This window comes from Limulus polyphemus, unplaced genomic scaffold, assembly GCF_000517525.1.
Source record: "Limulus polyphemus unplaced genomic scaffold, Limulus_polyphemus-2.1.2 Scaffold169, whole genome shotgun sequence".
Taxonomy (NCBI): Eukaryota; Metazoa; Arthropoda; class Merostomata; order Xiphosura; family Limulidae; genus Limulus; species Limulus polyphemus.
The window spans coordinates 764,372-778,463 of NW_013665779.1; the positions used below are offsets into that span (position 1 = coordinate 764,372).

General features: G+C 31.9%; 1 protein-coding gene across 6 annotated transcripts in view; it reads right to left on the reverse strand.

Moving 5' to 3' along the window:
• The window catches only part of LOC106477752 (membrane-associated guanylate kinase, WW and PDZ domain-containing protein 1-like), a 60,835-nt gene that overhangs the window by 24,252 nt on the left and 22,491 nt on the right, over window positions 1-14,092 (reverse strand). For 4 of the 6 annotated variants that reach the window (XM_022381509.1, XM_022381503.1, XM_022381506.1 and 1 more), the window contains exons 2-5: window positions 3,645-3,752; window positions 2,251-2,467; window positions 1,348-1,488; window positions 696-778 (exon numbers count right to left, since the gene is read on the reverse strand). In XM_022381509.1, the coding sequence (XP_022237217.1) occupies window positions 696-778; window positions 1,348-1,488; window positions 2,251-2,441 (415 nt within the window). In that variant the 5' untranslated portion in view covers window positions 2,442-2,467; window positions 3,645-3,752. Of the gene's footprint in view, window positions 1-695; window positions 779-1,347; window positions 1,489-2,250; window positions 2,468-3,020; window positions 3,153-3,644; window positions 3,753-6,197; window positions 6,965-14,092 lie in introns of those variants that run through there. The other 2 variants (XM_022381508.1, XM_022381504.1) reach the window with 2 other exon arrangements.

The following is a 14,092-nucleotide window of genomic DNA, read 5'->3' on the forward strand; positions in this document are numbered from 1 at the left end:
CGAAATTCCAAAACAAACAAACAAACTTTAACATTTAACACATTACAATCTCTACGTGTCAAATTTTTATTGGTTTTTACATTAAGATAATTTAGTTTTAGGATTTAATAATTTCTTGCATATTCTATGAATTTATTTTTTCAAACAAATATACTGTGACTGACTCCAAATTTTGCATACCTATTTTAGCACATCACATATTTAAATTATTTTGTTCAGCTGATGCAAAAATATACCAATAGTTTGCTTTCAAACAAATAATTAAAAAAAATACTGAAGTGCCCAATAAAATCTTTTTACAAAACACACAGAAACATCTGTAAACAAATTATTTATTTAGAAACTCTATACAAATATTCTTCCATATATATTGATGTTTGCATTTAATGAATAACCATCATAATTAAAATTGTGCCAGTAGAATCATACTTACGTGTTTACAACAATACTTGAAGATATTAAGTCATTAAAATCATAACTCCAGTCTAGCATTTTTTAGAGTACAGTTATATGCAAGTAAATTACATAAATACTCTAATATGAACTAGTTATATTTAGCTACAATCTTGTATTACTAAAAAAAACTTCTTTCTGACTTGTAAGTTAATTGATTGGCTTCAAGATCACAATGTTTACTGGATTTATTTACACTTGCACTGCGTGTATTGTTTAAATCACCTATAAACATGACTTACCATCTTCGTGACATTCCTGAATGGCCTTCTTTTGAATTCTAGTTAATCGCGGATCTAGCCACTGAGATGTGCCATGGTTATGACTGTAAAACAAATGATTGTGACCATAAACAGAAAATAAACCCACAGAAAAATAAATAAAATAACAAAATACAGAGTGGTCAGAACATAACTGTATATGGACAATGAAGCAGGTGACAGTTCAGACAAGCTAAAACATACACTTAGACAAATCTTGTACACTGAAAACTGTTCTAATCAAATCAAAATGTTGATGTTGATGAAGGTTCGTAAAGTTTGATGCATATATATACTTTTATTAAGACATAAAAAGTGAGGCACTCTCTCCCATAAGAAACTTAATATATAATATATTAATTACTTAAAGTACAAAATACTTTCTTTACTTTAGTTTTGTCAAAATAATACAAAATATTATCAAGTAGTAAAGTTTCTGCATTTCAAACTAAACATGTGCTATCATACACTAACTATCACACCATCAGAAATTTGTAACAAAAATATTTTAGTTTTCATCAAAATATCCTTTAGCTAAGAGTGCTAAACATTAAGCAAACAACTCATCTGAAACACTTTCTAATTGTTGAGCAAAATACTCTGTCTGTTTTGTCATTTGAATAAAACAACTTACTCAATGAAATAGACTTCTCCAAATTCTGTATAGGCTATCTCCCAATTTTCAGGTAGAGAACCAAGATTAGTTAAAGAATCTGACTGCTCCATGTCTTGTAAATTCTTGTAACAATTTCTCAAAGACTGGGGTGTGGAAGGCCTATTAAAACAAGATTATTGACAGATTGAGCTATACTGAGCTATATTTTCACTATTTTCTCTCCCCCCCCCCCCCAAAAAAAAAATTCAAAAAATACTTTATCATTTACTTCAAAAGCTAATTTAAATAAAATGAAATAGCATATTTTTATTAACTGTTCCACACTTTTGGGCCCAATCCAAATATTTAATCTCTTCTGAAAGTAGAATATAAACTTTAAAGTAAAAAAAATAAATATATATATATATATATATGTATATATACTCTTTAAATTATGTTTTAAAAGAAACAGAACCCAATATTATATTTTAAAAAATTATGTACATTACTAACCTTCTTCAATAATATTATTATGACAATTTCCTAAACTTCTCAATTTATCTACAAATAGTTTTAAGATATAACTATTATTAATATCTTTTCATTAAACAGAATGAGGCAAAAGTTAGTTACCACCTAAATATAAGTTATTAATTATAATTTCATTTCTTACTTGATTATGTTCAACTGCAGTAGATCATTTAAAATTTGGTTATTTAACTTTTTGTGCTAGGTAGGAAAAGTACAAAAAAAGAAGAAAACTATAGTAACATTAATACACTATATAATAATGTAAACTGAAGCAACTAACTTTTGCCTTACTCCATATGTCATATCTGTAATGGAGTATGATAAAGAACAGAAGAGCTATGCAACAAAGTGAAAGAAAAGGATGCAAAAAATATCATTCTTATAACAGTTCCAAAAGAAAAACAACCAAACCTGGCACTATTGTGATTAGACAACAGATCAAATTCTGTGGGGTCTGTATTTTTAGCTGCTGTTGTTTCTGCATTCAAAGAATGTTGTTGTTCCTTGCCTTCAGAAAATGGTTGAGTATCAGGAAGAACAACACTATCAACATTTCCAATGGAACTGGTTTGCTGTAGCATAGACATGGAACTCTCTCTCATGGAGTTGGTAGTGTCATAATGATTGTCTGACAAAAAAAAGCATTGTTTTTTAATTATAAAAACATGAAGGACACTCTTTTACCTTTTAACCTTCATATTTTTTCTTCTTTCTGCTACTTTTTACTCTTTTAGTTTGCCTAATACTTTTACTTTGAGGTAAACTAGATTGTTTTCTAATACTGGAAAAAAACTGAATAACAAGCTTTCTAATTCACTATTAGCTTAAATTTTATCCTTCAATTCCTACATAAAATAGCTTTGTTTTTTTTTTTGACTGAATATTTTTTGCATTTTCTCTAAGAAACTTTGTCATTATTAAAATTTGATCTGTTTAAGACATGCACTGCATATCACTTGTAAAATGACCAAAGTTTAATGTTGAGAATTCCTTCTTGCCTAGTGATAAACAATGAGTATTATTTCAGATTTATAATACCTACGTTTGATAAACATGAAATTAATTGCAACTTATGTCACATTTTCACAACTAGCTAATGAGTTAAAACACAGCACATTGAAGTTGAGATGCTCAAATTTTTCAGAGTAGAATTTTTAACACACTCATAAAGAGATGATTACCTTGTAAATAGAGCTGATGAAATGAATAAGGGCAACAACAAAACCTAGTCAGATTGTTCTGTCAAAAAAGTCAAGTCTGAACCTGAATCTTTTTGAATAGTGTTACCTCTGTTTCTGATCATTTTTCTTAGGCTGAAAGTACCAGTCATGAAACAACACTATTAAAATGTGATTTATGTTAGTAAGTTTAATGAGATATTATTTTAAAAATCAGAGAAAGCAATAAGACTTGCTTAAATAAAAATGTTTTAATCAGCATTTCATTCTAGATGCTTATATATGATGTTTGTTTGTAGTTAAGCACAAAGCTACACAATGGGCTATCTCTGCTCTGCTCACTATAAGTATCAAAATCTGGTTTCTGTTGGTATAAGTCCGCTGACATACTTTGCCACTGGGGGCAATTTAAATGATAAAAGTCAGTTTTAAAAACCATAAACTACACAAGTGATTTCTAAAGTTCAATATGAAACACCATGCAGTAATCTCACTAATAGTATTTGAATAAAATATCTGACAAAATATTTAACACTGTCTAACACAAAGGATGAAGAACACCAATAAGTTATTTTTTTAAATCTAACATAAACCAAATCAACTTTTTGTAAAAAATAAAAAACACACATTGTAATGGATGGAGGTTGTCTTTGATGGCATTCTGGAAATGATGGTTTTCAGATCCTTTCTGAAAATGAGTATTCAGGTACTGACGAAGATCCTTAGTTAAGTAACCTGTAAAGGAAAAAAAACATTGTTTTAATATTAACAGAACATATATCTCACATGAATTATGCAAGATAGAGCATCCTACAGACATTTCATCTCTTCATCAAAATAAGCTTTTAAGTATCATTTTCTCTTTTTCTGTTTTACTTCATGTTTGTGGAACTTGGCTAAATTAGTTTTAACATTGCTATTATGAAAAAAAGGACTTGATCTATTTTCTTTGTTTTTCTTCTTTATGCTAAGCTTGACCAATGAATCATACAAGAGAAAACAAATGACTACTTATTTAGATACTGAATTATAAATTTTCATAAATTAAAACTTAAGATAAGTCTGATTTAATTATTAATAAAAATATAAATACAATAAAATAAACTTACTATCAACAAGTCAATCAAGATTGATATGAAGTAAAATACACAAAACTTGAACTATAAAAATGAATAAAATTGCAAAATACAGTTTATTAAGGTTTTCTACATCCATGAGATATAATTTATTTTACACAGAACCAAGGTAATGTATTTTACAGAGGTATCTTATAGATCATATGCCCATATCAATGCATTTTACAGAAGGATCATCTAGCATGTGACCAAACTAATTCTTCACAGAGCAGGTCTTGTAAACGATGTGAATAAACTATTGAATTTTACAGGCAAAATATTGTGGATCATGTGACCAAACTAATGCAATTTTCAAACAGAATCTTATAGGTTATGTGACAAAACTAATGTATTTTTCAAGCAGGATCTTGTACACCATGTGCCCAAACTAATGCATTTTTCAAGCAGGATCTTGTACACCATGTGCCCAAACTAATGCATTTTTCAAGCAAGATCTTGTAGACCTTGTGCCCAAACTAATGCATTTTTCAGGCAGGATCTTGTAGATCAAGTGACCAAACTAATGCATTTTTCATACAGGATCTTGTAGATCAAGTGACCAAACTAATGCATTTTTCATACAGGATCTTGTAGATCAAGTGACCAAACTAATGCATTTTTCAGACATAACCTTGTAGATCATGTGACCAAACTAATGCATTTTTCAGACAGGATCTTGTAGATCAAGTGACCAAACTAATGCATTTTTCAGACATAACCTTGTAGATCATGTGACCAAACTAATGCATTTTTCAGGCAGGATTTGTAGATCATGTGACCAAACTAAAGCATGTTTAAGCAGGATCTTGTACACCATGTAACCAAACTAATGCATTTTTCAATCAGGATCTTGTAGATCATGTGACTACAGGTGCACAGGCAACAATTTCAAACTGTTATTATGTCAAAAGTAACATTGTGAGGAAACTTGAAGTGGCATACAAAGAGGAAAGAGAAGAATCTTTTATTGATAATATCTAAGACATAAGTTTTGTTACTTTGATACTAATATTAAAACAAATCAAAAAACAGATATATATATTTGAAAATGAAAGTTATTTGTATAAAGAGGTTCACAAGTTTGTCACTTCTCTTTGAAGCTAATTAATGATATGTTTTTATTTGCATCAAATATGATTGCCAAGATTTCCTTGGTAACCTTTCATTAAATCATTATTCTCTAAAGAACTAATAAATAACAAAAGAGACATAGTTTGAAAGAATAGGAAAAACTTCAGAATTTTGAGGTTTTTCATGTTTCTTGAAACATTGTCTTTTATCAGATAATTTGAAATCCTTAAAAGCACAATAAATCTCTGTCAATTTGATAGTCTTTAAACAATTTCTACACCTTCTATAAAACAAACAGTTTTTCTATTAGAAAACGAAAATGTAATAAAATTCTTTATTCCAAATAATAATAGACCTATATGTTAGCATAAAGAATGAGAAACAGCAATTGATATTATCAAAACCAGAATGTAAGAACAACAACCTATAGGAACTTGGACAATGTCTACCAGATATGCCCTTGGTATCAGATTAAATTTCGAGTAGGTTAAACTTGTTAAAAGTTAGTAAATTTCCGTATATTGTTGTCATAGCAATTAAACGTCTTGAACATCTGTGACAGTTGCATTACAATTATATCATCTTCTTCTTGCCATCCTGATGAGAAAATAATGTTTATTTCACATATATTTAATACAATGGGAGTATGGACATATGTAGTAATTCGTAATAAATATCTGATTTTATCAAACTTATGGCACGACGAACTTACAACAGTTTCAAGAATTATGACACACAAAGTTGGGTAACTATAGCCTTACATTCACAAAAATCTATCTTACACGTGAAAATAAGATAAATTAACCAAAGTATTATCATAATATTAAACTAGTAATAGTTAAAGTAAGTACAGATGTACCTCAAAATGTCTGAAGAAAAGCATAAAAAAATAAAACCACTACATCTAACAATTACTGCTTAAAATAATTAGCCAATAAATACAATGAGAACGAGAGAGAATCACAGTGTTTGGACTCTCATCACCAACACAAACCTCCATTTTTTCGTAGATGACGATTGATAAGCAAGCCACTACACAATGGCATTGGTTAGAGATGTAAAATCTCGTTCAGAAGAGAAATATTATTTTTATTTTTATTCTTAGTTTTTTTCGGACGCGTTTTGAGCTTTATGTAAAAAAACTCTCAACAGTACATTTGTCCAGTGATTTCTGAGTATTTTCCTCCATCCACGAAAACGTCCGGTATAAATTATAAAGTTATCGTTCGGTTTCAATCACACAGAAAATTTGGTAAGGGAAGACAAATAAAAAATGAGCACTGATTCACACCTCAAGTTTTCAAAAGGAAATTAGCACACTGTTATTTTGCTAATGTACAAAATATAATAGCAAAATTATCAAGATGTGATTCAACGAATTATAAAGTTACCATCGATAGTTTGATATTGCAATATTATTATATTAAACTGTAACAAAACACAAGTATTTATATCAAGGAAGGTTCCAAAATTTTTTGAATAATCTCTACACAGTTATACCATTCCTTTCTACATAACAAAGACGGCACTACGGTATTTCACCACACTCCGTTAGATGTACAGCTAGCGTGAGAAGAGCGCTGTTCCAGATTGTTGAAGGCTAAGACAGATAACCAAGTCTACTCACAATATCCCAGACATTACGCACCAACTGATGCCGTCTTACCAGCTGCTACAAAGACGGCAAACCGTGTGAGGATTTCCTGTGTAAGCAGTCAAGCGAACAAGCTCATCAGTGGGGATCGTCGCCTATACTTTCCTCCTGCTCACCAGTATAAACAGAGCTTCTCCAGCCTTCACTTTACAACTTATTGTTGAATTCTGGCCAAGTTAAGCCACTATATAAACGTGTTCGCTTCTGTATATATGTTTGTCTTTCTGTAGGAGCAATGTTTCACAATTCTTGTTTATGGTCTCGGGGTCATCTGCCAAGTGTCACGCCTGAGAATTTCTTATAATGCTTAACAGTAAACTTTGAATTCCCATTCAAGTAACTGTGACAACTGCCTTTACATCAACAAAATTATTTTGTGGCTGACTATATTCTCATAGCAATAATAATATTTATGTAATGTTTTATAGTACTTATATAAAATTTACAAGAAGATTCTGTTCCTGAAAAAAAGACCCTGTAATGTGAATACATACCTATTCTTATTCTGTGAAGAACATAGTATCGTTGCGAGTGAGCATCGTTGTCATTTATGAATTTACATACTCTGATATTCAACCCTGATTATTCCTATATTTCTAACTGTTGATAATATACATTTATTAATATATTTTCTTACTAGCTGGACGGAAGTTATGTAAATTCATGATTAATGAAAGGTTATCGTAGGACATGGAAAATTGCTTCCCTTATATGTAATCGTAAAAAACGCAAAAACACCCCCAAAAAACCAGCAAAACACAAAACGTGAAACCGCAAATTTGCAAATGTCTCCCCATGGACCCAACAAACCTTCATGCCAAATTTGATGAAGATCCATCAACAGGTGGCGAAGTAGTGGTAAAAACGACCATAAAAACCGCAAGAAGCAAAATTCAAAACTGAAAATTTGTATGTATCTCCCCATAGACATAATGAACCTCCATACCAATTTTGGTGAAGATCCATCCACACTCTCGGAAGTAGTTACATGTACATACAACAAACAGTACTGTTATATTTATCTAGATTCTCACCCAGTTCTCCGTTGTTTGTTATTTCGTTGCTCTGTAAACAATATTTCATCTTATTTGTATTTTGTATTTATGACAAAGCTATTAAGGCTATCTGCCGCCGTTCCTAATTTTGAACTACTGACCAGTGGTGTAAGTATGGCCCCTCACTTACGGCGAGGGGTCAAAAGGGGATCCGAAGGGCCTGACAAACTTAAGAATTGCCGACAAGGGGAATAAATGTAGGGGGGGGCATGTTTTGTAGTTATGCCACTGCTACTGACCAAAGGGATGACAACCAGTCAGCAACATCCTACCACCTATCATCCACGCTAAAGAATTGACTGTCACTCTCATAACACCTCCACACCTTAATGAGGGGAATATTTTGTGGTATAGAGTGGATTTGAATTTGTCTCGCAAGCTCCAAAACTCAGAGCTATACCACAAGGCCAACCCGCGCCCTTATCACTTTAGTAGTCAATTATGTGAAACATTGTAGATTCGGCTCCCTTATATCCAGCAATAACTGACACATATACACCTGAGTATAGTGGCGTAGAACACCCAAACATGTAGAGTCTTTATAGAGCTGGTACCTAGTTTTAATAAATTTTATTGTGCAATTATTTAACGCTGTACGCTTTTTAATTGTATATACGTGTTTGCACAAGTACTGATTTAATTTATTTAACAACCGACACAACGATTTAAAATAATGATATGAAGTAACAACGCCTAAAAGGCAAGGGTTTTACTATGACGCTTATGTATCAGGTACGATCTTGAAATAATACTAAAGACTTGTGAGTTTTAGTTAACCTGAAGCTAAAACTGCATTCATTTCTGAGTTCATAGTGATCTATGCCCATGCCTTACAAATAACACTCTAAAGTACATATCAGTAGTATACGTACCACCGTAACACTCACAGCTACAGGTCCGTGAATAAAGTTGTTGTTTCTTGTTTTGTTTTTTACCTTACTTCCGGGCTTCCTTCCCTCATCACACGGCCTGCACAGGTGTATGTAAACGTGATTTATTGAGAAGGATGTATACATATTACTTAAGTTAAACCCAGCCACAATGCTGATTGATCAAAAGTTAAATATCAATAAAAACGGGTCCTAATTTATCTTTTGCTATTGGCCCTTGACAACTGGTACGTAAGTAACACCATCACCTTTACGTTTCTCGAAATGTGACGTAGTTTAATTGTAAAACTCATGGACTAGATTATGGACAGATTAAGTTGGATTCATTCGGTAACCAGGGTACCATTTATCCTTTCTTGCTCATCATGGCTAGCATTTTATAGTATTTTTGTAATCATATATTATAACGTTTCATTGGCTGATTCTTAAACATATAACGTATTTACTGTAGTATCTATACCTTCGATCACAGTTACTACAATCATGATACAATGCACAGTCAAAACATTCCTATTACTCTTACTTGACACTTTATTAACAAGCCAATCACGCTAGGTATGATGTATATCGTGTTGATAAAGATTTTCTAACTCTTCCTAAATATGAGTATTTTATTATATAGAAAATGCTTTATTTTTTATGGAAATCAGAGTATTTATGTCATCACTAGGCAACATAGTAACTAGATATAAAACATTATCGGCCTTGTTTGAGAGCAAAATAGCCTCGTATGTTGGATTTTTTTACGAATATCAATGATTTTACTAAAGAAGTATTTTATTTATCGCATCAGAGTAAGTTTATGAGCAAGGAATAAAAACACATTTGAAAAAATTAAGTATGAAGTAGGGATGGCAAAGCCAAAAAGTACAGAAACAAGGTAGGGAAGAATACACAAAATCATACAAAAATCCCTACATAAGTAGCCATATCTTTCCAAGAAAAACTTTTATCTACATCTAAATGTTGAATTTTTTTCATTTGCATGAATTCAGGTTTGAATAAAAGCATTTAAACTGAATAATGCTATAAAATCTTACAGTGGCTAATTTCCATAAGCTTGTAACATTGGCTTAGTGGCTACTTATGTAGGGATTTTGGATTCATCCATACCTTGTTTCCATACTTTTTAGCATTGCCATCCCTACATCGTCCTTATTTTTTAAAAAAAAATTATTGCTTGTTTCCCCTCTTTTTTTAAACAACACCAGTGAATATTTTGTAATGAATGGTGCTCGCTATGAAGGCAGCAGTATTAGCCTGGTGTGATGAGTTGTCTTGATGGACATCATGTGTTGAAGTTAGTGAAACGCTATACTGCTTCTGAACTCCCCAAGTTAAAATACATCATTTTTTGGTGTATAAATAATCACAACAACTTCAAACATTGGTGAGCTAGCCCTTCTTACGCCAGAATTAGAATAATCAGTAGAACATTTGACTGTTACGCTACTCCGCCGGTTCCCTACTTTAGCGATATTGTTTGGCTAAACTGAAGGTTTTAATAGCTTTGAAAACCTCGAAAATTTAAGTTAGGTGTTTATAAAAGTATCTTAGATTGTTATAAAAAAAGGTTTGAGACTACGATGAGCAATACATAATATGCGGGGGCCATTGTTTTCCCGGCCCATCCCTACATATTAAGTATTACCGTCCTTAGTGATTAAGGTGGTGTTCTTGTGAATCTTTTGACCCAAAAGTAACCCATTTTCTGTATGAACTATAAATAGATTTAATCTTCCTACTTAGTAACTGTTCAAATGTTTGTTCTCCAACGAATAAATAACGTTTATCCTAAATATCTACATGCGATATTCTTCGAATTAAGGTATTTATTTAGAGATAACTATTCTTTTAAATGCTCCAGTTCTTTTGAAAACTATCTTGTTTTGTGAACCCCCAGAATGTTTCCGGTGTACTGACCCTGTTTAAACTTTCCTTTACAAACCATCATGCATTTAGCTACTGACAAACATATCTGGCCTAACTGGATTTTGTATAATTTTAATCGTGTACATGAAAACACATTGTGTTACGCTTTTTGTTTTTAAATCGTATATTCTATAAATAATTTTAAATTAAACGTGTAAAGCTTAGTGCGTTTGTTTGTCTGAACGCTATAAGCTAGTACAGTATAAACTGTGGTACAAATAGATAAATAGATAAAGTCCTTACAATAGCACTAACTAAATATGCTCCAACCAAACCAGTTCCACAACCACAAACCAAGCTTCACAAGCAAACAAATAATCAAGAAAGAACAGCGTTATTAGGAAAGTTTTAAGAATATTAGATCCAGTGTTATATTTCATAACATAATATAAACAAATCATCACGTATCGGCTTTTGACTATAGGTTATTCTATGGAAGAAACTTTGGTGCGGATTTCAAAGTAAGAAACCATGTTGGTCTCGTGTTTAATTTATGAAAATTGACCATAAAAATATTTAAGATTTCCTAGCTAACGCACATAAGTAACTGACAGTTTTAAGATGTATCAAAGTTTAAAGGAAGATGAGCAGGGCTGAAGATAATTATTGTTCATTTCAAGCATTATGGGAAATGTCTTGAAATGCTCTCTTGCACTATCACGTTTTCTTTTGCGGTCGATAGGTTTGTTTGTTTGTTTGTTTGTTTTCAATTATGCACAAAGCTACACAAGGGCTATCTGTGCTCTGCCCACCACGGGTATCGAAACCCAGTTTCTAGCGTTGTAAGTCCGCAGACATACCGCTGTGCCACTGGGGGGCGCGGTCGATAGCAGTTACATAGGTAAGTGTCAAAGGCTGGAGGATAGGGACGTAGCAAAATTTCTTTAATTCTTTAATTACTTCAGCAGATTTTCGACTGTGGCTTTCACAAACAGTTAATACAACGACTAAAGCAAGACGCACTCCTACAAGCTTTGGATATATTGATCATAAGACAAACAAATATGAATATTAAAATATTTATTGCTCTTATAAACCTGTCTTATGTAAACATATGTTAAGTAAAACATAAGTGAATTTTTTCTATGTTTAAACATGTAATCATAACTTATTTATTTAATAAAACCAATGACGATGTTACACATCGTAAAAAGTAATGTGTTGCGCCATCTATTGGCGATAATTCAGTTCGTTCTTGTTTATCGGGTTTGACGTGCTATTTTACAGCATATTAATAAAACAAATTAAACATCAAAGGGACAGGATAATAGACTTCGTGTTTCAGACTACAATCTATAATCAGTACAAATAGAAATGTATAAAAGAAACTTCCATAATCTATGCAAGTTTTTTAACTTTATCTGTATACAACTTCAATAAGACGTTAGGATTAAAAAAGGCATATAAAATTCATATTCTTTTAATTAACGTATTTTCATATTTTTAAATATTAAACTCGTACATTTGCTTAATCACGTCAAAGGTACACACTAATTACTTATCTTAACTGTAGCTACTGATGATGTATGAAACCAGTTAGCAATCGGAAGTCCCGAGCTTTTCTCAAACACACGTGACTTTATGAAAAGCACGTTAGTAAACGACCGTATCTTTCTTACCTGAATATGATTTTTGTAAAGATAGATAGATTAATTTTTTTCGTAAATTACACGCGCATGCGTACATCCTTTCTACAAAAGCAAAGTGACACACGCACACGAAGCTGAGAAAATACTGTGGAAGGTATATATGTATTTTCGCCTGTGTCTCTTATTTTCATGTTAATTTTTGAACACTTGTGGAGAAAAAAGTCAGAGTATACAAATTGTTTGTTTGTTATGAATTTCGCGCAAAGCTACACGAGAGCTATCTGCGCTAGCCGTCCCCAATTTAGCAGTGTAAGACTAGAGAGAAGGCAGCTAGTCATCACCACCCACCGCCAACTCTTGGGCTACTCTTTCACCAACGAATAGTGGGATTGACCGTCACATTATAACGCCTCCACGGCTGAAAGGGCGAGCATGTTTGGTGTGATTGCGAGTCGAACGCCCTAAACACCTGACCGTGCCGGGCCCAGTATACAAAGAAAATCTGTTGGTAATAATAACACACCTACTATATCTGTAGTGTTTTATCATATCGTTAGGGGTCAATATTCAAGAAATAGCTGATCATTTTAGAACCAGATACTTAGCTTGTTTACTAGTCTGTTTGTTAAAACAAAATTGTGTTAAAATCCTTTTTTTCCATAAATTCTTCACTTTATACATTTCCTATAATTTATGTGGTTATACATAACGATATCAAACTCTGCTTTTTCTCCACAAAATTAGTTTAAATTTTCTACCATTGTGTATTTATACAAACGTATTTTTTCAAATTATGGTTGCAAAATCAAATATCAAAAATAACAGAATTGACTTAACGTATTGATTTGTAAACTTAACTGATTTAAACTCAATCGAACTTTAATCTCTTCATTCTTCAATATTTCGTATTTTACAGATAAAATAATATTAGTTAGTCCACCATTTAACGTTTTACATCACAACATAATATTTTTATATTCCGAGAAAGCAAGTTTATATTCCAGTTTTCATTAAAGTTTTAGTTTCATTAAAATGTGTAATATATATATATAGCATGCTTATGTTTATTTGCAATAAATATAATATGCTTATGTTTATCATATTGATTTGTTTCATTTCATGCCCGTACACAGAATGTTTGAAAGGAGGGTTCTAATTTGTGAGATCAAAAGCCAACATATATTATCCAAAGCATGCTAATGCTACAGGGGTCTGAGATCATACCCCCCCCCCCGGAAAATTAGTAAAAAATGGGTGCTGTGAGAATAAATCTGAAAGCAGTTTTGCATGAAATATAGCTTAAGCAACTGCAGGTGCGCTATAACTATATAATTGCGTAATTGCGTGCATTTTTTTATTATACCTATTATTATTTTTATAAGAATTGTTTTGCATTGTTCATTTATAATATGGACTTAGTTAGGACTAACCTAAATCTCTGTAGCTGGTCAAATCTCGTTAAATATTATTAGGATTACAGCCAAAAAGTATTGTTACGTCTCCGTTTGTTAATTAATTTTTCGTAACTTCGTTCCGACTGAAATTTTAGCGACACAAGTCCTTACTTAATAAAACTGGTTTATTCTTTCTGAATATAATTTTACCGATACACTTATTTTCAACAGTCGCTCTATAACAAACGTTTTAACAACGAACGATAACTTCAACAATACTTCTGACTGCAGTTCAATTACTCACTACCTACACACACATTATTGTCCCGTCACGTTGTCACCCTCTTATATATACCAGCCTACCCTATATCTAGT